The 26195-nt window shown below is 36.0% G+C and overlaps 1 protein-coding gene across 1 annotated transcript; it reads left to right on the top strand.

Moving 5' to 3' along the window:
* Positions 1–273: 273 nt before the first annotated feature.
* On the top strand, positions 274–25626 carry LOC140157099 (uncharacterized). The gene is made up of 8 exons (XM_072180171.1): positions 274–907; positions 15356–15652; positions 16728–17021; positions 17775–18068; positions 19080–19382; positions 19969–20262; positions 20838–21131; positions 21717–25626. The coding sequence occupies exons 1-8, from the start codon at positions 364–366 to the stop codon at positions 21728–21730; spliced, it is 2334 nt and encodes a 777-aa protein (XP_072036272.1). The 5' UTR covers positions 274–363; the 3' UTR covers positions 21731–25626.
* Positions 25627–26195: the final 569 nt, after the last annotated feature.

Below are 26195 nucleotides of genomic sequence, written 5' to 3'. Positions count from 1 at the left end.
CCTAATATTGATTTTGAGATATTGGCAAAGAAAGTGTTAAAATTCTTTTGTTTTATATTGTTTTCAGTGATTGATAAATTGATGTAACTTCGCAAACAAAAGTCGTATCAACATGGGGTTTTCAGTTTCTGAGAGCTCTAAACGTCCTTTTTAGAAATGTATGTACAACTCATTTTCGACCAGGGTCGACATGTGACTCATTCCCCTTGATCACGTCACAATTTAGAATTCACCTTTGCACAGGATGTGCTATATTGCCTAATAGAAAATCTTCCTGATTGCCTTCACCGTACCCATTGGGCACGTTCAGGAAAATCAGTTACAAATTTTCCCCAAAGTTTCACAAACGCCAGCCTACCCAACATGATCATGTCAACTCTAATTAACCTCCTTGCGTTCACTGCTCTGTCTCTTCTAACACACTCAACCGCTCATCAATGTTGCCCTCCATTGTGGACAGAATTTACCGGTAACTGTTACCGTTTTTCTGGAACTCCACAAACTTGGTCAAAAGCTGAACAACAATGCTCTGGATTAGCTAACAAAGCAGGCAAAGAAGGCCATTTGGTGTCAATCCATTCCAACGAGGAGAATGAATTCGTGCACCAGCTATGGAAGACAAGTTTAACACCTGTAGGAGCTACAGAGGAATGGGTAGACCCAAGTAATGCTATATGGTTAGGACTCTCAGATCAAGGTACAGATGGGGTTTATGTTTGGAGCGATGCCAAGACAACTTCTTTTACACTGTGGAGACAAGGTGAACCAAGTGGTGCAAATGGTGAGGACTGTGGACATATGTGGACATTTGGGGAAGAAGATTCAAGCTGGAACGATGCGAGATGTGATATTAAGCTTCCGTTTGTATGTAAATTGAATCCAAATTCTACCGTTGTCCAAACAGCAGGTGAGTAGTGTTCCAAAGGTTATATACATTATATATACAACGTAGACATAAACATCTCAAAAAAGTAACCAACCCCCCTTAAATAATGGCCATTATTCAAAAGGGGGCTATTGTATTACAAATCTGTAAAATGCGTTGGAATCAGAATTTATTTCTGCGCATTTTGACACCTTAATTGATACGATAGCACAGAAAACAATAAAACACCGGTCAATTTAATGTAATGAGGTCCAGATTTGAAAGTTGCACTTACATACAAATATTTACAATACAAAAACACTCGGATATCATTACACAGATTTCCTTCCATAACACTGAATGCAAAATCAATAGAATTTACTGCAACTTTCAAATCTTGGGCTACATTGATTTAAATGTACGCTGTGACGTCAATATTTGGTCAATTGCTATGAATGAGGTGTCAAAATGTGCAGAAATAAATTCTTCTTCCAACGCATTTTACAGATTTGTAATGCAATTACCCGTTTTTGAATAATGGTCATTATTTAGGGGGTAGTTACTTTTTTTTAGATGTTTATAACACGTATATGAAATACCTCCTATAGAACTATTAAAATTTGCAAAATTGTCATTACATATCTTGGGAAGAAGAGAAAGAATAAGGTCATTTATTATTTGCATATATTGTTCGTAGAGGGATTTTGGAAGACTTAATTAAATCAAAGATCGAGGTCGTTATTTGGGTAATTGAATTTGAAACATAATTTTCAATTTTGAAAAATACGATTTTTAATTTGGGCAAAGTTATTTTTGGGCTAGCTGTCTAGTACCGTGCTACTGAGATATATATTATATTAAAGGCTAAATGAATAGTGTGGTTTGACCATTAAGAGTAACACTAATTTACGTTTACATGCAGTGTTCTTTAGTAATCAGGGAAAACGAATTACATTAACGTACCATATACGATATATTAGATTAATATGAGTATGTGACCCGCTCTGACAAAAACAGGAACAAGTCGCATTTTTGATATTTCATGAGTTGAATAAAAATGTAAGCACAATAGCATCAATACTTTTCAAGATATGGAAATTTTGTAAATGCTATTCCGAGTAATGGGCCAATTAGTTTCCTGTCTTACACAGGATTGAATAGGGATTATCATAGTTCAATTGTTATTTACTGATTAAATAACCCTCTTTTTAATAAGTACTTTCAAATCCTTGAAATTCCACTTTCAAGGATTTGAAAGTCCCAAAATCAAATGCCATGCAATTAAGAATTTCAAAAAAATTTTCATGGGGATGGCGATGTCATCTTTGAACGGCCTATAACTCAAAAACGTGTGTGGCGACTTGTTCCGGGTTTTGTTGGAGCTGGTTACATATACGTTTGAATCACCTGCTGATTTCATGGTTTGCGTCCATCGTACGTTTTACCTTTTAAAGAAATTAAAGTTTATTCAAAGAACGTCAAATTTAATTAATTTCAATAGAGTTAGGGTATACGCTTTTTTAAACAAAATACAGAGAAATAAAATTATGTATGTGGAACGAATATCCTTGCACTTCTAACATATTTTTATCATAAAAAATGAATTGGCTGTCATGAGCCATTATTTGATCAAAAAGCGATTTTTTTAATCACTTCATAAGACATGTAGTCAACTTCATTGGCAAATAGAGTGCGAAACCCAGCAAACACAAAACGTTTAGAAAACGTTTTCTCTAGGTTCTAGTTTGGTCTTTTACGTCTTCGTCTTCCAAAACGTTTTAAAAACGTTTTAAAAACGTTTTGACTTGGTTAAAATATTGTTCGTTTTACCATGACGTTCAGAAAACGTTTTAAAACGTTACAAAATATTTCGATTTTTTACGTTATTTTGCCACGTTTATAATACGTTATTTCCAGAACGTTTTCCGAACGTTTTGTACAACGTCAATTAAATGTCTTTCTAAAGCGTTTAATTATTATTTCATATTATCAAAATGTTTTAACACGTAGCCTACTCTGGTTTAAGGCACTGTATGGTCGTAAATCCTGGGGGACAGCGGGGACACGTCCGCATACACTTTGGGATATCAAATGTCACCCCCACCCCGTTTTCGGCAAACACTTCCCTGGTCTAGTTTAGAATTGAAATTTTCTCGCGCTCCGCGTACTTCATCGAATTCAAATTCACCTTCATATTCACATCCAATTCACCGTGATTGGGGGCTAAAATAGTATAACAAGATTTGTGTGAATAATACGCGCATCTCCCCGTAAACTTGACCGGTAAAAAGCAATTTGTCTATGTCATACCCTGATATCTGGTACGTCAGCAATTAACAGAAAGGAAAAAGAGGAGCTATCATGTCAGATGACTGAGGAAAAGGACGGAATCGAAAGATTGAAGAAAGTAAAAAAAAAAGACAAGATACACATGACAAAGCCGACTAAATATTAAATCAACAGGGATTAAATAATTCCTTGAATTCTTATGACAACCCCTCCCCCCGACATCTCAAAGAAGAAAAAAGTGAAAGAAAAATTCCTTGTTGTTTATAGATAGCATTAAACGCCTTGATTTGGTATAAAATAGTGTAAAATTGCATATTTTTGCGCGCTTCGTGGGAAATGAACCCAAATGTGTATCAACTTTCACTTCAAAATATGAAACTTAATGTTCGCCTGCTGTGCGCGCATATAAATTCCAGCAATTGTGAAGTCAATGATGTCTGTATATTGCTGATGAATACAAGTTTAACTGTTTAATTCTTTATTATATGTGCATCAATCAGGAAACATGTACCTAATTTGGCAAGTGTTTCACGCAGTCCTTTTATTATAACAATCTCTTCATCACAGCACGGTTCAATTATATGCATTCGACAACATCACTTCTCGGACGTTGATCTCAATTTGTAGAGTTAAGCTTTTGCAACCAACATTTTAAAGTCAGCCTAAGCCTAGCATAAGCTGCTGGTTAGTGAGGAACTGTGTCTTAGAGATTGTGATGTATGACCCGGTTGTTTGACTTGCTTGACATCTTTATGTGACCTATATAAAAGTTTTATGGTTTTGTGAATCGTCTGGCAACCCAAAATTCAAACCTGGAATGTGAAAAATTATACGTTTCACACGATCGTTTATGCTGGCATGCTGTTCTAAGGAATATACATCAAGTTGCTCATCAAAAGGAACTATTTGCATCTGTTTCTTTCAGTTCTACCAAACAAAGGTAAGATTGTATTTTATTATTACTATATTTGCATTAAACATGTTAAAGCGTGTATGTTTTTAGTCAATTTAATCAGTGAAGTTTTAAGTACAATATGAGTAACATATGGCATCCACAATATAATGACGGTTGATGTAATTTGAATTCGAGGAAAGTCTTTAAAAGCTGAGGACTTAAGATGTTTTTAATAGGATATTGTTTTTCTAATTATTTACCATTCTTGACTTAAAAGTATGTTGTAAGGTTTGATGATATTCATGGTTTAATTCCGTATTGGTACTACTAAATAAAATACTTGTATGTTCGTGATGCATTCGTATAGCTGGCCTATTCGTCGTGATTGAAAGCTTTATAAAATTGCAATCTCAAAATTGAAAAAGATCGGCGATGTTGTCAGAATCGAAAGGCCGTGCCTACAATTAATTATTTGATTGAAATTCAAGGTGGTTTATTGACTTGAGTTTTGTCTTGTTTGTCAAATTGTTATACCTATTTCATAAGTCTATCTGACATAATGTGTTAGATGAGTATTAGATTAGCATGACACTCATGACACTCGATCATCAGATCGTCGGACAACTTAGTACCTGATTTAATTACAAGTAGGCTATATTATTATTCTCATCTATATCATGTATATTTACACAGGCAAATTCCTGAAAGTAGTAAGAGAAGTCATCAAGTATAAAAACAGAACACGTGAGAAGTAACATTATTAATTACAAGTGCAAAAAAGAGTGGCCGTGGTTACCCAATATGTAAGCAATATGTGATTAATAGGGAGTATTTAGCGCCCAAAACCTCATAATTTGAATAATTACTTTAAAGCCAGGCAGAAGGGTTTACTGGAAATCCATTGAAATGATTATCATGTTGCCGGTTATTGCACCCAGAGGTGTATTTTGTGCACCCAGAACTTCACCTGTACCACCTCAGTCTTGACCTATGTTCTGGGTTAGTCACAAACTCCAAGTCCATGGTTAAAAACAACAGATGGTATGACCTATAAATCATATATTACCCAGAGAAGTTCAAGTACGCTAATTTTTGCCCTAAACAATGGAATGTTGGAATATTTATGAAATGATTGCAAATGAATAATGATGTATATTGATTGCTTGGAAGTGGAACACATTTGTTTTTATTTTTAGTGTAATTAATTAGGTTTGTGTTGCCTGAAAGCACTGAATTAAAAAATCAAAGAGATCGATGACCAGTACGATTCTTTAGCCCTAGGTATGCATGCATAAGAGTTCAAAATGATTAAAAACAACAAGTAGAATTTTTTAGCTGTAAATTAAGACCAAAATCAAGTTCATGTAGCCCCTGTAGTCATTAATTTATTCAAGTTACACATGCAAAACGCCCTGTTCCCATAGACTTTGTGTGCTCCTCTTCCCCATCCTTCCCTCACAACTTTCGATCAACCACACATCTCCAGTAGTTGAAAAGCTACATTGTTCATATTTACAGGGTTGTTCCCAGCAAACACAAAAACGTTTTTAAAACGTTTTAAATAAGTTATATTTTGGGTTTTGGTTCCGGTAAAAATGTGTTTAATAACATTAAAATGTCGGGTTATATAAAGGTCATGAAATCGTTTTAAAACGTTTTGTATGAAAACACACTACAACAATATTTTTAAAATGTTTTCGAAATGTCATTGTAAACTATTTTTGCAAACATTTTTGGCCAAATATTTTGTCAACACTTAAATAACATTATGTTAAAATATTTGCACCCTGCAAACACAGAAATGTTCTTAAAATGTTCTTTAAATGTCGGGTTATATAAAGGTCGTGAAAACATTTTTAAAACGTTATTGTAAATATTTTGGGCAAACATTTTTTGCAAAATATTTTTTCAACCTCAAAATAACATTCTGTTTCGAATGTTTTGTATCAAGTTTTCAAAAATGTTTTTGGAATGTTATTAAAACGTTTTTATACCCTTTATATAACCCGACATTTAAATGTTTTTGTAAAACATTTGTGTTTGCTGTGCAGTAAATTACCAACAAATGTTATTTAATGTTAAGAAAACGTTTTACACCATTAATGTACCCTTTATATAACCCGACATTTAAACGTTTTCCGACAACCTTTTATAACCTTTTGCGAATGATGTCGAAAACGTTTTGTGTTTGCTGGGTTACTAATGTTAGTGGTGTTTTAGCTTTCAAATGACACCAAAACAAACTATGACATTTTATCAATTAAACAGATCACAATTTAAAATACATAACCCACCACCCTGTTTGGGTGGCGACTGGGAAAACGCATATCCATTAGTATTAGATTACCATCTCTTGTAATCTTAGTTGTTCTCCTTCGTATAAAGTTTTAAAAGCAAGACAATTACTTATTTTGTACATGTAACATGTCATAAAATCATATAGGCCTTAAGGTCTGGCAACTGCTGGTTCAGAAGTTCAAGATATTGTCCTTCGTTCTGTTGAAACATTTTTCGATGTGCTAAGAACATTGTCGAAAAATATCCATATTCCATATTTTGCAACATTGAAGTTTATCATTTGTTTAAAGAGTGATAGAGTTACGCAATCTGCTGTTTAGTTAGTTATCAATTAGAACTTTGTAAAGAAACATGACAAGATAGCTTTTTATTGTACCTGATTGAAATACAAAAAAACTATGTCAATATTTTGGTGCACTCTTAAGGGATCTAAAATGAGCGTTTATTGCGTTTCGACAGTATTTTTTGAGGGACATGAGAGCACCTCAGACCTATCGAATTGCATTCTGAATACGAAGCATGTCTTTCTGATATCAAATATTTTTCATTTTTTGAAAATCACAATATAATACAAATTTTATGACAAATTATAAAAATTTGATATTTTTCAAATTTTTGATATATAACAATCCTCGAAGTAAATTATATAAATCTAATGACATATTCTTAAAGTGTATGTAGCAGGGAGGAAAAGCCGACGGTCAATTGAAAATTTTGACCTTTCATATTGAAGATATGGATTTTTTCCCAAAAAGACTTTTTTTTTTGTTGTTTTTGGAAAAAAATCCATATCTTTAATACGAAAGGTTAAAATTTTCAATTGATCGTCGGCTTTTCATCCCACCTACATACACTTTAAGTATAAATCATCAGATTTGTAAAGTTTACTTCAAGTACTGTTAAATATCAAAATATCAATTTTAATGATTTGCCATAAAATATGTATTACATTGCGAATTTCAAAAATCAAAATTATTTGATATCAGAAGGACATTCTTCGTATTCAGAATGCAATTCGATATGTCTGATGTGCTCTAATGTCCCACAATAAATACTGTCCAAACGTTCATACCCCAGCCCTTAACTATAAGTTTTGCTTTTTTTTTTTTTTTCACATGAGAGCCGCATGTGGTTTTATATTATTACTTCACTCAGCCAAAAATATTTCTATATACATGTATTTTAATATAGGAATATCGAATAGACACGAGAGGTTCTTTAAATATTTTAATATTTCTCAGGAACTGTCATTTTATACCAAACAATCATAACCTGTGCAAAATGTTCCCTTGCCTCCACCCTATACTAGCTTTAAAAACAAAATTATGAATTAAGATGCAATTTTCGTGTGTTCAAAAGTACACAATATGAAATTGTGGTTGATTTACACAATTGAAGTACTAATAATCATGATCATTTATAAATAGGCCATAATTCAAAATAGGCATATGTTTGACATTTTGCACTTGCGATGAAAATCACAATAACTTTATTCAGTTGTGGGTCAAAGTATCACAAGATACTGAACCATCAACAACGGCAACATCATAAACGATATTGACTTCCAAATTCCATGCGATAATGCATTAAAAATATTTAGCTTTGATTCATATGTCTTTATTCCAGATACGACACCTTAGTCTTGTTGGAGGACATGATCTCAACGAAACCATCAGGAGGATGATGAGGAAGCTGGGAACGAACAATTTGTGGTCCTCCTACAGTGTATAGGGAGAAAAGGCAAGCTGAGCATTAAAGATAGCCCTTTCAAGTTTCTACAAAGTTATCGTCAGTAAGTTTCATAGGCCCAAGATACAATCTATGATTAACATAATATGTCAAATCACGCAGGCCTTTCCTTTTGGGTGAGAAAACAGATCCATAAGCTTCCATAGAGCTAAGATCGGCTAAGCCTAAACAGAATGCATATAATTTGTCATGCTGTCTGAACCAATCATAGTGGGTGTAATATACTCATATTCTGTGACTATAAAATTAAAATATGGATATTTAAATCTGACTTCTAAATCGGACATACGTTTCCAACTTGGTTTTTTTTTTTGTTATTTTAGATTATATGTGTATACTTTATTCATAAACTTATCAAATAAAAAATATTTCCCCTAAGACCACAGACCGCACGTATGGTAACACGTCGACATGTAGGCTTTTGGAAAATCCTAATATTGAGATACAGACCGTTTATTTTGATAAAGGAGTTTAATTTAATACTGAACTCATATCATTTCCACCTTTCTATAGAAACTTGCATGAAGAATCATCCTCAAGCTAAGGAGGTTGAGATAGAGAAGGGACTTGGAGATTATCTGAAAAGAACACCAAATCTTCCAGGTGGAAAAAAGTATAAAGTAAGTTCAAATATCATTGCTGAAATGCCAAATTCATTTATTTAATTCATGTAGGCCTAAAACAATGTCTAGGGATTATAATATAAGCACTCATTCTAGACACCACCTTGTCCTCTATTTGTAAACACGTTTAAATGCTAAACATGTTTAGGAATTAATATGTCTTAATGTGTTTAGATATTAAACATATGATGTTTTGAAATTTGACATTGGTGTTTAGGTTTTAAACGTATTTACAAATTGAGGACAAAAAAAAGTGTTCAATCTCTAGACACTGTTTTTGCAGTGTATTACTATGTTTCTGTATCTGAATATCAAAAGTGCATAAATATTGTTCGATAAATGTAAAATGAAAAAAAAATATCGCATATCGCACAGCTCATTTTCTTTTAAAAATAATGTTTAAAAAATAATAAAGCATAGCACAAAGCTATTTTACCAAATGTATCTGAGACATACTTTTTGTCCTTACATTTCACACACCTACGTGATGTTTCTTTCTCTATGGAGCATTTTTGTTTATTTTCACTTCTCTTAGGTTCAGTAGGGGCACCATGCCCCCTCCCCACACACACCCCACCGCGCGCATTATGATTTCGTTATGGTTTATACAGACCTTGAAAATTACTCAGAATTAATGATACTGATAATATAAATAAGTTGTCTGGATATCTAAGGGTGACCATAACCTGATAGTATTTTTTATTCATAGAATTTCTTATGCCTATTTATATATATTTTGTCATGGCTGCTATTTTAGTGAGCTGATAGATTTAAGGGGAATCGGGTTTCAATAAAAAATAAAAAATGATGTTTCCCAAAATGATGATCATGCTTATAAATAGATTGTTTTCCATTTTATTATCTATAGAAAGCTGGGAATGTGGATGCAGCGGTACCTGTAGGGGAATTGGAGGATGATGAGCGCGGCGAAAATGAACGTGGCTCCCAACAGGAAGAGGAAGAACAAGACTAGGGGACACATTGAAACTGAAGACCACAGGCACTGTACTGGTAAACATGCTAGTTTTACAACATTGTCGGACAAGGTGCTCACTGTCTATTGAAGTATATATATTCGATAAATATAAGGTTTAAGTTTAAAATAGCTGTGATTATATATCAGACTTTTATTTTAAAACATTTCTCATAAGCATGTTAAGATGTTTTTGTTTCTGGCGAAGTGACGTCCTAATCGGATTAACTACCATGGCAATAGATGAATACAATTTTTGAATAGATCGCTCTGCACTACAGCAGGTTGCACTCATCACCTGTCTTCAATCATATAATAGATTGAATACAATACCGCTCTTTTTCAAACAGGCTAATCTTACAGGTGCAAGTGATTAGCATTTCTTTGACATAATATATGGTTCAATGCATCGGTACCGCATGGACGTTGTAGGCATACGGGGATACAGTCAAAATTTTATTCATCTATTGCTATGGTAGTTAATCCGACTAACTACGTCACTTCACCAGTGTATAATCACCAATCACACTAGTATTCGCTGAGTGCGTTTCCACAATCGCTGATTTATATTAAGCCTTTTTGAAGTATGGCGGGCACAAAGAGGAGTACTTTGATTTGGGTAATCTTTTGTATGCTGAAAGAAAGCATACACAAGATTACCCAAATAAAAGTACACCATCTCCATTTGTGCCCGTCATACTCAAAAAGCTATTTATTGTTGCAGCGTCGAGGTCCGTTCAAACTACGCCGCAATGCAGTGCGATGCGGTACCGATAAATCGATTGTTTTTTGCCTCAACTCAACGCTACTCGTCGCATTTCCAAGTTAAAATGTATTGAACTTCATTTATTGAAGTATTCTGCAGTGCGGCACCGCACCGCACCGCAATTGCGGCGTAATATGAACGGCCCTTTGGTCAAAGTTGCATTAAAGGCCATGTATGGCTTGCGACTTGACGCTCGAGGGCATGCTATAATCTGAGCCCGAATTAAAAGACTAATTTGCGTCTGACATCCTGCCAACCAGACCGAAAATGTACTCGGACTTTTAAATTCTGCCTCAGATTATAGCGACTTATCGATTATAGTAACTATACCGTGATTTTAATTTGCTGTAAAACGAGAGCATACTTCCGCGATGTTCACAATGCGCCTCCGATCCGAAGCGTAGGCCTACTATGTGTGCTTTACACGCCGTACGTGTTGTTATTTCTGTCGCCATACTCGCAAGTTGCGCCTTGTCAATCGCGCAAGTACGCTCTTGTCAACGGTTTACAGTTAATCGCTCTGCCCATCAGCAACGGAAGTGATGCTATTATCTGTATGTTGTGTAAACAATGTAAATTAGTGGTTTTTACGTTGTATTTGGGGACACTAGTAAAGAGGTAATAATTCAATTTGAGGAGTTTTCACACAACACTTCAATTGAACTTATTTTATCTTTGAGACTAGACTATGCGTATTCAAATTATTTGACGTGTTTAATGACATTAAGGGATCTGGAATGAGCGTTGTGAGCGTTTCGACAGTATTTTTTGTGGGACATGAGAGCACATCAGACATATCGAATTGCATGCTGAATACGAAGAATGTCTTTCTGATATCAAATAATTTTCTTTTTTAAATTAACGGTATAATACAAATTTTATGACAAATTATTAAAATTTGATATTGTTCACATTTTTGATATTAACAGTCCTCGAAGTAAATGTTATAAATCTAATGATATATTCTTAAAGTGTATGTAGCTGGGAGGAAAACCCGACGATCAATTGAATATTTTGACTTTCCATATTGAAGATATGGAATTTTCCCCAAAAGACCTATTTTTTTGGGTGTTTGGGAGAAAAAATCCATGATACGAAAGGTCAAAATTTTCTAAATTGATCGTCGGCTTTTTATCCTAAATAAATACACTTTAAGTATAAAACATCAAATTTATAAAGTTAACTGCAAGTACTGTTAATTTCAAAAATATCAATATTTAATCATTTCACATAAAATGTGTATTACATTGCGAATTAAAAAAAAAATCAAAATTATTTGAGAACAGAAGGACATTCTTCGTATTCAGAATGCCATTCGATATGTCTGATGTGCTCTCATGTCCCACAATAAATTTTGTCCAAACGTTCATACCCCTTCCCTTAAAAAAAAAAAAAAAAAAGATCGAGGTTTTTGGGAGTGGGTTTCAAATCTCAATGACGTTTGTAAAAATATTTCTTTTAAGAAGATAATTTTCAACATTTGTGGATTTACGTTTCTGGCAGGGAGGGAGATGATGGCCGAAAACGAAAGTAGTTTCGTTTATAGGACTAATTTGCTCGTTAATGCTTTGGGTACCGGTAGTTCCTAGCACTCTGTACTCTGATACCTGTATGATGATTTTCCACTGCGCTCGCTGCTCGCTCCGCTCGCTGTTCGAGAGGCGTCGCGGTTTGAGAACGGGGCTAGTTCCATAAGGGAAATGCAGACTTATCATCTTTATAGGCCTACATTTAATCAATTTAGGTAATGAGCCGTGAAAAGGCTCATGAACTGTACATTTGTCAATATTATGCCTAAAATAAATGCATAAATGTTCATGGTACTTTTATTTTACAGAATTCTGCCTTAAAACTTGGTCAATCAAAATACGTGTTGTTAATTCCGTCGCCATATATTCGTTGTGAGTTGCGACTTGTCAACATCGCGCAAATACGTTCTTGTCAAAGTGTCAAACCGGACCACGTTACTTTGCATAAATGCTAATTAAATTTGAGAGGGGCTAGACATTACGAACATAGTAGGCCTATGGCAAAATTCTACAAAATTAAAGTAAACCATGAACAATAATTATGACTTAATTTTAGCAAAGTGTTGGCAAAAGTTACGAGCACTTTCAAGTCTAGTCATCATCAACTCTCTAAGAAATAATTGTCCTCTCAGGAGAACCCGCCCTCTTAGATCTTGAACCTCTAAAAGGTTCTTTAGTTTGGGGTCATTTTCGATGGTCTTGGAACCATATTTGGTTCTTTAGAAAACCTCTAAGGGTTCTCCTGTGAGGACAACTTTAGAATCTTTTTAGAACCTTTATTTCTTAGAGTGTTAACTGCGCTTTGTACGTGAGAGTAATCAATTAAGTTTGTCGAATTTAACTGAAGACCGAATTGAAAACATTAGTTTGCGTCTGACGTCAGGGCAAAGGCGCGGTGTGATTGGTTGCTGACCTGCGCAGAACGGCATTTTTGGTCTGGTTGACAGGACATTATACGCAAACTAGTCTTTTGAATATTATTCTGTCTTCAATTATAAATAGTAACTTATATTTGAGAGTTTTCATGTATATAAATCATGTTTTAAAACTTTTTATCCTATAAATGTACAATAATCGGGTTTCATGAGTATTCCATCCATGCATATGTATTAAACAATAATTATTATAAATCGAGTAATAGAGTGCATAAACAGTCATCAATGGTCATGACAATAGTTGACTCGATACATGGTAACACAAGTTCCACATGTTCCATGGGGTGATTTTGCATAGCATGTTTGTATAAAATTAATTTATGTTTCAGCAGTATTTTCAACGAAAATGAATGAAGAATAGTATTCATACACAGGAATAAAGTTTAATGAATCACACATCAAATCAACATTAATTGTCTGGTGTGATTTATTATGTGTCGTATAAGTGGTAAGTATCACTAATTTGCCAATCTAACTTGTTTCATGAATTTTGTATTGGCCTAATTTAATAATATTTGATATTTGTTTTGGACTTTTATTAAATTACATTTTCGCTTTATTTTCATTGTCTTAAACTAATAAAACATAGCACGTTTTCTAAACGTCACTAAAACGTCAAGAAAACGTTCTAAAACGTAGTAGAAACGTAACATACGTTTTCTGGTGGTGAGTAATGCATCCTCCAATACGTTTTTTACGTTGCTATAACGTTTTCAGGACGTTTTGGACGTTTCTGCAACGTTCTTAGTACGTTAGTTGCGTGCTAGAACGTCCAATACGTTTTCTGTAGGTCCTGGATACGTCTTGGGTAACGGAAAGATAGGTCTTAAAAACGTCTTTTACGTTGCGAAAACGTTTTTAGAACGTCTTTTAATAACGTTTTTAAAACGTCAAAACCCTCCACAAAATTACGTTTTAAAACGTTTTATCAGAACGTCTAGAAAACGTCAACGGTACGTTCTCACAACGTTCAGAAAACGTTTTTTGGTTAGCTGGGAATACACGAAACTGTACTTTTAGCTAATTGAAACTTGAATTAAGTATACCAATTTCATATCTCCATTGAATTTATATCAAAATTGGACCAATTAAATGGGGAGGCATGTAATTGTGAAATTCCATGAAATATTCCTGTTTATTAATTTAAGGTAAGCGTAGAATACAAGAACGATGTCCTTTTTTACTTAATTGAAAGTTAATTGTAATATACCAAGTTCACATTTCCGGTCCCTTTATATTATTGTCATTACTTTTTTTTTTTTACAAAACCATACGTCTTCTATATTACCAGTGAGGTTTGGTTATTTTATAAAAGCGAATTATCTAAAATGTCCACGTGGCCCACGGGCGCCGCCATTCCACATCAAGTGATAAGGTGATGTACCACAATACGCAAACAGAAACTTTTCAAAGTGATATCACCAAGTTATGATTTATATAATTTGGAATTACACATTGGGAGATATTAATTTTTCTTTATCTTTTTAAGGGAAGGGGTATGAACGTTTGGACAGTATTTATTGTGGGACATTAGAGCACACCAGACATATCGAATTGCATTCTGAATACGAAGAATGTCCTTCTGATATCAAATAATTTTGATTTTTTGAAATTCGCAATGTAATACACATTGTATGGCAAATCATTAAAAATTGATATTTTTGATATTTAACATTACTTGAAGTAAACTTTATAAATCTGATGATTTATACTTTAAGTGTATGTAGGTGGGATGAAAAGCCGACGATCAATTGAAAATTTTGACCTTTCGTATTGAAGATATGGATTTTTTTTCCCAAAACACCAACAAAAAATAGGTCTTTTGGGGAAAAAAATCCATATATTCAATATAAAAGGTCAAAATTTTCAATTGATCGTCGGCTTTTCCTCCCAGCTACATACACTTTAAGAATATATCATTAGATTTATCAAATTTATTTCGAGGACTGTTACATATCAAAAATATGAAAAATATCAAATTTTAATAATTTGTCATAAAATTTGTATTATATCGTGAATTTCAAGAAATGAAAATTATTTGATATCAGAAAGACATGCTTCGTATTCAGAATGCAATTCGATACGTCTGAGGTGCTCTCATGTCGCACAAAAATACTGTCGAAACGCCATAAACGCTCATTCCAGATCCTGTAAGACCTAAATTTTGAAAGTGTTTACCGACGGGAAAAAATTAATCAACGGAAACTATTCCAATAATACTACAATTTTTTTTAAACCCAAATTTTCTGTCAAATCTGGTTACACGTACATGAGTATGAATATCCAAAGGTCGTAAGTAGGGGTGATTGTCATTCAACAAAGGTTGATAACAATCGGACCATCCTCTATTAAAAACAAAATTGCACTAATGCTGCAACCATGAGACAATAATCTAATCATAATTGTGACCATTTTTCATACTTTTTTGTGCAGACGATAAGAACGTGATCACAAAGCACGTGTGTGAACATGAAACTCTTCATCTAGAATGTGGCCCAAATCAAGGCATCTCAATCATATCAGCAAACTACGGTCGTCTTGATAGAGACATCTGCAGCGACAACCCATGGAATACAGACACGGATTCGTGTACCTTAGATGCTTCCCTAGATATAGTACAGGCCAATTGTGAAAAATTCAGCTCATGTAATGTAGCAGCGACTTATAATGTGTTTGGGAATCCGTGTGGGGATATTTTCAAGTATCTAGAGGTATCCTATGTTTGTTCAGGTGAGTATTTAGAATCATTTTTTTTTGGTTTTTTTTTTTGGTTTTTTTTGTACATTTTCCTAATTTTGGCGATTCACAATACGATGCGCCGCCAGCGGTTGCGCTTGCCAGTCCAATTTTTTACCTTCAGACTCGACATCGCCTTCCTAGCCACCACTGGATTTTAACGCGAGTGTGATAATAATAATGTTAAAAACAGCTCCACGAAGAATTTTGTGTGATCAATAGATAGAAAATGGATCTACTATAATCGCGTGTAACATCGTTATATTGACATTTAAACACACAATAACATTATGTTCCTGTGTTGTATTCATATTACGCGGGCTTTTGATGTCGACATTTTTCGATTATGCACTGCGAATTTTGACTTGACCTCTCTCCAGCAAACGCTGGAGGCGCATCGTATTGTCAACCCACCGAATTGGTTTATATTAGGAATATAATAACGAAAATGTGCATGCAATATGTATTTCTTACATGATTTCCCTTGACATCCTTTAGCTACCAATATCCCAAAAATACGTGATGTCATAAAATCGATTGTTACGTACGTGTCTGACGTGTACACATGCATGATATAATATGTTAAGCACAAAATAATTGTTGCGTTGCCCTCAAGTAGGGAAAATGGGAAGGTTGGTGTGGGTTTTTTTTAAACCTTGCGTTTTTAAAAATCCCCACTAATATTAAATAATGCTTCTTCCAACAGGAACATTTGTCAATTTTGACTACTGGAAACGTGTTAGATTAACAATTTAAGACTAGTCTTACTATAAAATATTAATTCTAAGTGAAAAACATCGATTTTTTTAAAAATATCAGTAAAAATCGTCATTAAAAAAAATTAACAAAATTGCGACCCTTATTTTTTCGGTTGTTGAGGGCAACACAACAATTGTTTTGCCCTTTTCCCATCATTACCAATGTAATATGTCATCTAAAAGTTAATAACAGCCCAGCGCTGTGTAGATGAATGTCCTTGATATTCAAAAATAATTGTTGAGATAGGGCTGGCACATTCCCTCTAAGCTTAATTATTCGATTAAACCAAAATTCGTTTTTTCTTCTACAGAAAGAATCAACACCAAGTCTCACGTTTGCGAGGGCCAAAATCTACATCTGGAATGCCCTATAGGCAAGGTCCTGTCTATTGAGTCAGCTAATTTTGGACGCACAAATAGGGACATATGCAGCAATACTAATCTTGACACAAATACCGATACATGCCGCATCTATAACACATTGGGTATCGTCCAGGCCAATTGTGATAATGCCCGATCATGTGACGTTGCTGCTTCGATAACTATGTTTGGTAATCCGTGTCCGAACATACACAAGTATCTACAAGTTACATACAGCTGTCAGAGTAAGTATGTATTTTCTTTGTAATTTTATGGGCGCTACACGAATCGAAACTGACACTAGAAGAAGTTTTGGATGAGAAAACGGACATTTTCATGAGAAACGGCCAAAATGGTGAAAATTTAATTTTCTCATTCTTTTGAATGAGAAAATAATAATGTTTATTTTGAGCTCGGCGGGGATTAGCAATTCTCACCAGTTTTAATAAGGCAATAATGATTGACACACACACCAGGAAGTTTCTCATCCAAAAGAATGAGAAAATTTAAATTCTCACCATTTTGGCTGTTTCTCATCAAAATGTCCGTTTTCTCATCAAAACTTCCTCTAGTGTGACTGCGAGACGTTTGTCATGTTATTTTGTCTATAATTGAATTGGCTTTGTTATGAGAGTGAATTATAAAATATAGAATAAGTACGAGATGGATAACACACTTACCACAATAGCCGAGCTAGGAGGGTGATGAAATCATTTCGCGGTGGCAGACTTTTTCCTCGGAAAATATTTTCAGGCAGAGGAGGGTGATGAAATCATTTCGCGGTGGCAGACTTTTTCCTCGGAAAATATTTTCAGGTAGAAACGGGAGAAAACAACAATAAAAGCAGCGGCTTCTAATCAAAATTGAAGTATTTACAACACAAACAAATGTATTCCAATTTTAAGGCTAGTGGCTGATATGCTTTGGGGAAACGGGTGTTAATAAATCTACCATATATTTAATGTCTCTGATTTGTCTTTGACACATGCACTGTACAGAAAGTACTTCAACCTGGGCATACGCCTGTGAACACGAAACTTTACATCTTCAGTGCAACGAAGGCGAAAGTATCTTCATCAAATCTGCAAACTACGGACGTCTTCACAGAAACGTTTGCAGCAATAATCCGTGGAATAAAAACACCGACTCGTGTAGCAGCAATGCTACTATGGGCGTGGTTCGCCAGGTCTGTGAAAACTACCAATCCTGCGATTTACCGGCTACCAATGTAAGATTTGGAAATCCTTGCGAAGATATTTACAAGTACTTGGAAGTTGAATACACTTGCCAAGGTATGATAGTATGTTTGTTTTCAGAGTAGATTTTGATTGATATGAAATAGTTTGTAAGGATTGGCCTCCGACATGTCCGAGAAGCTGTTAACAAAATGAATACATTAATCGAACGTCCCGTTACGTAAAAAGGTTTCTATATATTGTGCCATTTTTAGGCAGTTGACTTCTACAAAGGTGTGTAGTCGCGTCAAAGTAAAAGTATTGGGCGTGTGATCAATCGTCTGTGACATCTTGTTCTAAACGATTGCTCAAGCGATTTATATTAAATCTAAGAATAGGAACATTTGACATGTTTGAGACGCGAAAATCACGCCACTCATTATTGGTTATACTTGAATGTCAAACATGTGTCACAATTCTTGCCTTAATATCATAATACCATCTTAAAGGGAGACTCCGGCAATCATAACATTATGCCTTATAATTATGTTATGCTAGAAAAATCACATGGTTTTATTTAACACAAACTCATATTGACCATTGAAACGAATAAAAACAGTCGGCTCTCAACACGCGATATTCAAAATTCCCACGCCGAAATTGTCTTAGTGCAATGACGTAATGGTTATTTGTGCTCAATTGTCGTCAGCCTTCATTGTATTACTGGGACGTCATTGCACTCGACAATATCGGCGCCCGGGAATTTTGAATACCGCGTGTTGAGAGACGGATGTTTTTATTCGTTTTTATAGCCAGTATGAGTTTGTTTTAAATAAAACCATGTGATCCGTGCTTGATAATTATTTTTCTTACATAGGCCTATAAGGCATAATGTTGTGATTACCGGAGACTTCCTTTAACTCTTCATCACGAAACTGAAATATCATTGTGGCCAGTGGCTAATTCTAAACATGGCTTGTCTTGGACACGCGTGCGACGCGTGCGACGCGCGCAAAATGTGTAAATCTGAATTGCCTATATAATGTTTGCTTTGAGCGTACTGGCTGTATAGTGTTCCGTTCATGCAAATAAAGTCTTTTATAAACTTTTGTTACATTGTATATGCAGCGGTTGATAACTCAAAACTTGCTTCTGCATACGCCTGCGAGTACAACACCTTACATCTAGAATGCGGACATAAAGAAGGTATCTCCATATTATCGGCAAACTACGGTCGACTCAATCAGGTCATATGCAGTGATAACTCATGGAATACCGACACGGACACTTGTTATTCTGCTACGGCACTGGGAATCCTACGGTCTAATTGTGAGACATATCAGGTGTGCGACGTTGGTGCGACCAATCTTGTGTTTGGGAATCCGTGCGGAAATGTCTACAAATATGTAGAAGTCATGTATGTCTGCCAAGGTAAGATATCGAGGAACAAACGATTACTGCAGTCTCAATTCCCTTGTAATATAGACTATTATTGGCATCTTTTAAGAAAAAGAAACATATATCGTGCGATTTAAAGAGAATCTGTCAAATTTGGTATGATATGACTCTGTGTTTGTCTTCTGATTGAGCAAAAAGTGCAGAAATGCAGTATTTTGGTACCTCATCGCCTAAGGCATAAGTGTTCTAGGGACCGAGGACGAATCTAGATTTGGTGGTTGCATCTATTAAGATGTTCTGCTTTAACTAGGTACATTACCACGAGAGTGTCCCGTCCTTCGGCATGTTCGGAAGGGGTTCTGAGTACAAAGAGCCACGCCTGGACACGTAATTCGCATTAAGTTTCCAAACATGACTTGCCAAAGTCATAAATTTAACCACCGGCTATTACGAGGTCAGTCTGGAAGATATTCTGAAGTGTTTTTTCTCCAATTTCAGAGATGAATGATAGCGTTTTCCAATATAAAATTGATTGATGTAATTAGATATTTTGATGATATTACTTGGCCACTTTGTCTGATGCGTCATGTACTTGCAATATTTCTATCTTCTCATTTAGACCGAGAAAGCTTAAGACGACACGCATGTGAACATGATACGTTACACCTTGAATGTAATGAAGGCCAAGTTCTGTCAATTGAATATGCCAACTACGGACGTACCAACAGGGATATGTGTAGTAACAACGAATACAATAAAAACGCAGACACCTGTCGCACCTACAACGCCCAATACATTGTGGGAGCTAATTGTGATAACCTTCGCTCTTGTGATGTGCCAGCTACTAACATCATGTTTGGAAATCCATGTGGGGATGTGTTCAAGTACTTGGATGTAATCTACAAATGTACAGGTTTGTTAATGTAGTTTGATCTATATATAAAGCACCATCGTGAGTTTAACCAGCCCCCGGAACCAGTCATTTCCTCAGGCGAAGGCCAAATTCTGGAAATTGAACTATGTCATCTTATTTATAACTCATTCCCCATCTTTATCATACTGCCCCAGACTGTACATCAAACTGGGGATCTTCTCATCACCTCAGTGATAGAGAGTTTCAATGTTGCAAGAGGAACTCTACGTTGCAAGAGAAACCAACAGGTATTGATTAAGAAGATAAGGGAAGGCTATATTGGTTGTCATGTGATATAACTGCCCCTGTCTATATTATGACAAGTAGGTCACGTGATCACTTAAGTGAAATGGAAAGTAATTATCTTGGGATCTCTCAAAGTCTGTGGTATCAAATGTGATATAATAATTATGTTTAACCAATCGTTTGTAACTTCAATTTCAGTACCCACTCGACTGATGGTAACGACGATTGATTTGAATTTGATTAATATAAAATTGTTTGAATATTTACGACTACTAGTCACGTCATGAGTAACAATTAATGTGGTCATTATTGTCTTACACATTTTCCAGAAAGTGCTACCTTCCGAGCTTACGCATGTGAAAACCAAACGCTTCACCTCGAATGCCGCCAAAGCGAAATCATGACGATCCAGTCCGCCAACTACGGTCGTCTACACAGGAACGTATGTGCCAACAACTACCTGGATAAAAACACACACTCGTGTCAATCTAACAACACACTGAGCATTGTCCAGGAGACATGTGACAAGCTGCAGTCGTGTGACGTAGACGCTACCAATGAACAGTTTGGTAATCCATGTGGTAATATCTACAAATATCTGGAAGTCTTCTATAAGTGTCAAGGTAATGGGGTTATTACTTCCCGGGGGCACTCAACACAAATGACCATACGGGTATGCTCTCCCGGATAGACCCCCATTTTTGGATTTCGCAGCTCCGAAAGACCCCTATATTTGACCAACTCATGCTCCTAAAAGGAAAAAAAACAAGTAATAATGGTAATCACGGTTGTTTAATGTTATTATTTGTTAATGTTTCTAACAAAACATCACATAATTTTCAATTCTAGACCTTTGCAATACCAACAGCTATCACACTAATATACACATATATTTTTAGCTAGTTGTAATTTAGATTGTCTTTTCTTTATCAAAATATTTATCTTTTTCTGCCTTTTTGTGGTAATTTTATTCAATGATTGCATATTTGTGTTCAAATTGAGGGCGCTATTCACAGTTATTCATTGCATTTTATGATGAAGAAAAAAGTTTGAAATTTTCTTCCATAAGGAAACACAGCGTGTTTTATAGATTGCACGAAATGTAGCAATGTCATGATGAGGCCACCCTGCTGAATGGTAAGGGGAATGCTGAATTCAAAGTAATACAAAAGACTAATGTTTTCTTGTTTTTCTCCTTTTATTTGCAGTGAAGCGGGTCTAAGCGCAATTATTAACTTCTGAGCTGAAAGTGGCTTGTGCTTGTGTGTACTATGGTGGATGAAGCGAATTTGGCTGGTATAAAGTACATTCACTTATCCAAAACCCGAACCGAACATCTCAAATATTCAAATAAATCGGCAACTTATACTAAATCGTATTAAAATAATATAAGATAAGTGCAATAACTGCCCTGTGAACATTTGGCAATTTACACACAATATAATACTCACACTCTTTCAATTGGCACACTCGTTCAATTTGAAAGTGTGTGTCAATCACCGGACCATCAGCCTGATTTGTCATGCAAGTAAAGTGCTTCTGAAGATCACCATCAAGAGAATGAAGAACAAAAAATGGAGCTGATATCTGATGAGCAGGCAGGATTTCGTGAAGGAAGGGGGACTAGGGACCAAATTGTCAATATCAGGAATGTGATTGAGAAATGCAGAGAGCATAGACTTCCTCTTTACATGTACTTCATAGATTACAGTAAAGCTTTTGACTGTGTTAGCCACCCTCAGATGTGGGAAACTATGAAAAAGATGGGTTTCCCAAGTCATCTTGTGAATGAAGACCAGTGGTGTAGCGTCATAGGGGCAGGGGGGACACGTGCCCCCAATGGATCTGAAGTTTTAAAAATCCCATAGGAAAATGACCGAAAAACGGCTTGTGCCCCCCCCCCCCATCAGACCCGGTGCCCCCCAATCGGATGACCCACGCTACGCCACTGATGAAGACCAAGAATCAGCAGTCAGCACAAGTAGCGGGGACACAGATTTGTTCAAGATTGGAAGAGGCTTACAACAGGGCTGTGTGCTATCACCAAACCTATTTAACATCTACTCTGAAGACATAATGAGAACAGCTTTGGAGGGGTTTGAGGGTGGAGTGAAGTTGGCGGTACAAGAATTACTAACCTGAGGTACGCCGATGATACCACTCTTATTTATAGCAGCAGAGTAGAGCTGATTGATTTTTTGAAGCGCGTCAAAGAGGCCAGCGAAGAAAAACACCTTCTCATGTACATAAAGAAGACAAAAAATAATGGTTGTAGACAGAGAGCGGAAACGTGATGAGTTTCTGATATATGGACAGCAGATTGAGGAGGTGAAGCAATTTGAATATCTGGGTTCAATGATTAACAACAGTGGTGACAGCACTATTGAAATTAAGAGAAGTCTGGCTATTGCAAGGACAACTGTGCAGGGCATGTTAAGCATACGGAAAAGCAGAAGCCTATCCATTGACCTCAAGGTACGCCTACTTCATGCAACTGTGTTTTCCATTGCCACTTATGGATGCGAGTCTTGGGCTATGACCAAGAATGATAGGAAAAGAGTAGATGCTTTTGAGATGTGGTGTTACAGGAGGCTTCTACAAGTGACATGGAAAGACAGGAGAACAAATTCCTGGATCCTCGACAAGACTGGTACAAGTCTAACCATCAGAAGCGGCATAATGGAGAGAAAGCTGAAGTACTTTGGCCATATTGTCAGGAAACATGGAGGTGTAGAAAAGCAGATTTTGCAAGGGACTATGGAAGGCAGACGAGGAAGAGGACGTCCACCAACGTCTTGGACTAATGACGTGAAGCTGGTTTCTAACCAAGGAATGCAAGGTGCAACGCACTTGGCATCAGATCGAGTGAGATGGCGTACTCTTGTGAAGACAACAGCAGCGCTACACAGCGCCACAGACAGACATAATACTCACTACACAGCTACACATGGCAGCTATTGCACTTTCCCACTTCTGGCACTTAGCAGTCGATTTGAATGTTTCTGTAATGTTTTCCTAAGCCTTTTTAGAGCATGTTATTTCAAAGGTGCCCTGTGAATTGTGGGATAGACCTATTTACGACGGACATTCATAGCAATTAGTAAGTTTTTAGCGGGGTTCGCCGCCGGACAAGTTAGTCGTAACGGCTCCAAGTAACGACATCACATCATGCCTGACTCACATATTGCATGCTAAATAATGAAATTAATTTGATCTCACACCCAAGAATAACTCTAAATAACACATTCAGCGTTCGAAATAGAGCCGGTCCGCCGGCTAACTTTTTGGCCGGGCCAGCAGTCTAGTTGCCGGCCCGGTTAGCCTGTAACTTTTTAAAGCATAAAGTATTACTTTTTGCATTGAAGCATTTAATGAAACAAATATAATTTCGATCCGAAAAAATCCTGATCTTGCAAGAAACATTTCAATGGTTCAACCGCCGCTTCGACAACAGTACCAACGTATTTAGCATACTAAGTACTTGATTTGCACCGCTGTTTGAGGGCGGCAGACAGGTTACGCGCAAACGCTGCACAACTCGTGTTAACAGCAGGGAGGTAAATAACATGTAATCTGAATAGGCATTTGCCCAATAAATTATTTTACCCACCCAGTAAATTAATTCTGCCCATTGCACAAAAAGGCCCACCCAGTAAATTTCTTTGCCAACAAAAATGTAGAATCATGATAATTATCTTAAAACGAATACCATGTTGATTATCTCCTGAAATCAACAATGAAAGTGACGCATCTTTTCATAACATTTTGTAATATTATTTATTAAGTTATTAACTTCGGAGCAGGAATAAATATCACACGCAACGTGGTACAGACAGCTAAATTTATCAAAATTATTTTGAGCAAGTTCCACACAAAATCTATTTTCCTGGGATATGATGATTCTCATTGTGAAACATTTGAAACATTATTTTAAATATAAATTCATATTATGTATTATAATATAATTATATTTGCTCATTTTTGAAAAATCGTTGAGTTAGCATGGTATTCAGAGTGGTATAGAGAGCAGGTGGAGACAACTGCTGTGTGGTAAATATGAAAATCTAGTCATTTAATTATCCAATATGCAAGCAATAAACTTGATTGCATACTTTTCCATCTATCGGTACGTCGCGACGTTACAAGTTTTATTACACCGCTTGCACAGTAACTAAGGATTGCTACAGCTTCCAATCATTGTACAAAAATGCCATTTTATTCCGAAAATATCCTATGCTTAAAAACAAAATCCACACAAAAAAGTACATTTTCTTGAAGAGATACGTACGTATATACATGCATGATAAATAGATCCATCAAGTTCAAGTTCAAGTTGATCGGGCGGGATCGGGGGGCGTCCAATTTTTACATCAAAGGCGATTTCTACATTCAGGGGAAATTTAAACGAATGAATGCCATTAATTACAGCTGCCCATCAAGTATCTCTTTGATTTGAGTGCAAAAAATTTGCCCACCATTTAGGCCTATCCTTATTTACCTCACTGTAATACAGCAGTGAGTCATTAAAAATATATAGGCCCTATATTTCCCGACCTACCGACCCATACCTCCCCAAAATCCCACTGGAGGGCAAGCAAACATTTTTTGCAGAATGTTGCAATTACGATTTTCAAATACATCAAACATCAAGCTTTATAATACGCATGCATTTGGACCTGGCAGGAGAATTTATAGTTTTATACTATATTTCTGAAATTACGCGGTTACTAAAACTCATTTCAGGTACAAATCGCAGCACTGATTTTGCTGCAGACGACAACAACAAAAACATGACCAAGTCGGGTGAAGACCCTCCTCGCACCCCCGTCTACGGGCTTGCTGATAAGTTACTTTTGTGTCCAACATTTTGTTCTTCACCCGAAAATACAGCCATTTATAAAAAATACATTTGTTTAAGTAATCACATCTATGCATTTCATTTAAGCAACTTATTCTATTTTAAATATAATGGTAAACTGCGTATGACACCCCCGAGTGTTGTCAAATGAAAGAAAAAAAAAGTAAAGAATATGCCTATAATAAATAATAAAAATCATTTCCCCACCGGGGTGACATTCCTCATAAGACCTGGGTCAATATTCATATTGTGGGTCATTTTCATATCTTGAAATGCCAAGAAGGTTTGACCCCCCCCCCTTCCCCGCAGTGGTGTCAAGAGAAAATAGTAAAGAATATAATAAAAAATAATAAAGGTGACAGTCCTCATAAAACTCGCGTAACTATTCCTATTTTGGGTCCTTTTCATATTCGAAATCCCAAGAAGGTATAACCCCTGTGACAGTGGTATACCACAATAGACGAATCCGACGAGCCACATTCCTACACCTCACTGGCGGCCATAGCTGGAGGCCATCCATCCATTTTACACGACACCAGTATCATATGCGTGCAGCGTTTACCGCTCCCATGACGCGGCGCAAGTGCTACGCGCTCCGATGCGCTCGCGATAGTGAGCGTCTTGGATCGCAATCCAAACGAACTAATCTAGTTTGGCGCGGATGGCCTAAAGCTATGGCCGAAAAAAAAAAAAAGAATATAATAAAAAATAATAAAGGTGACAGTCCTCATAAAACTCGCGTAACTATTCCTATTTTGGGTCCTTTTCATATTCGAAATCCCAAGAAGGTATAACCCCTGTGACAGTGGAATACCACAATAGACGAATC

This window comes from Amphiura filiformis, chromosome 7, assembly GCF_039555335.1.
Source record: "Amphiura filiformis chromosome 7, Afil_fr2py, whole genome shotgun sequence".
In the NCBI taxonomy this organism is placed as follows: Eukaryota; Metazoa; Echinodermata; class Ophiuroidea; order Amphilepidida; family Amphiuridae; genus Amphiura; species Amphiura filiformis.
The sequence above is the reverse complement of the archived record's forward strand: the minus strand, read 5'-3'. Positions and strand labels throughout refer to the sequence as shown.

Bases quoted from the DNA above. Each gene is read 5' to 3' on its own strand.
- LOC140157099 (XM_072180171.1), top strand. From the start codon at position 364: ATGATCATGTCAACTCTAATTAACCTCCTTGCGTTCACTGCTCTGTCT. The intron at 19,383-19,968 runs GTAAGATATCGA...CTTCTCATTTAG, and splicing joins AGTCATGTATGTCTGCCAAG to ACCGAGAAAGCTTAAGACGA. The intron at 20,263-20,837 runs GTTTGTTAATGT...CACATTTTCCAG, and splicing joins TGTAATCTACAAATGTACAG to AAAGTGCTACCTTCCGAGCT.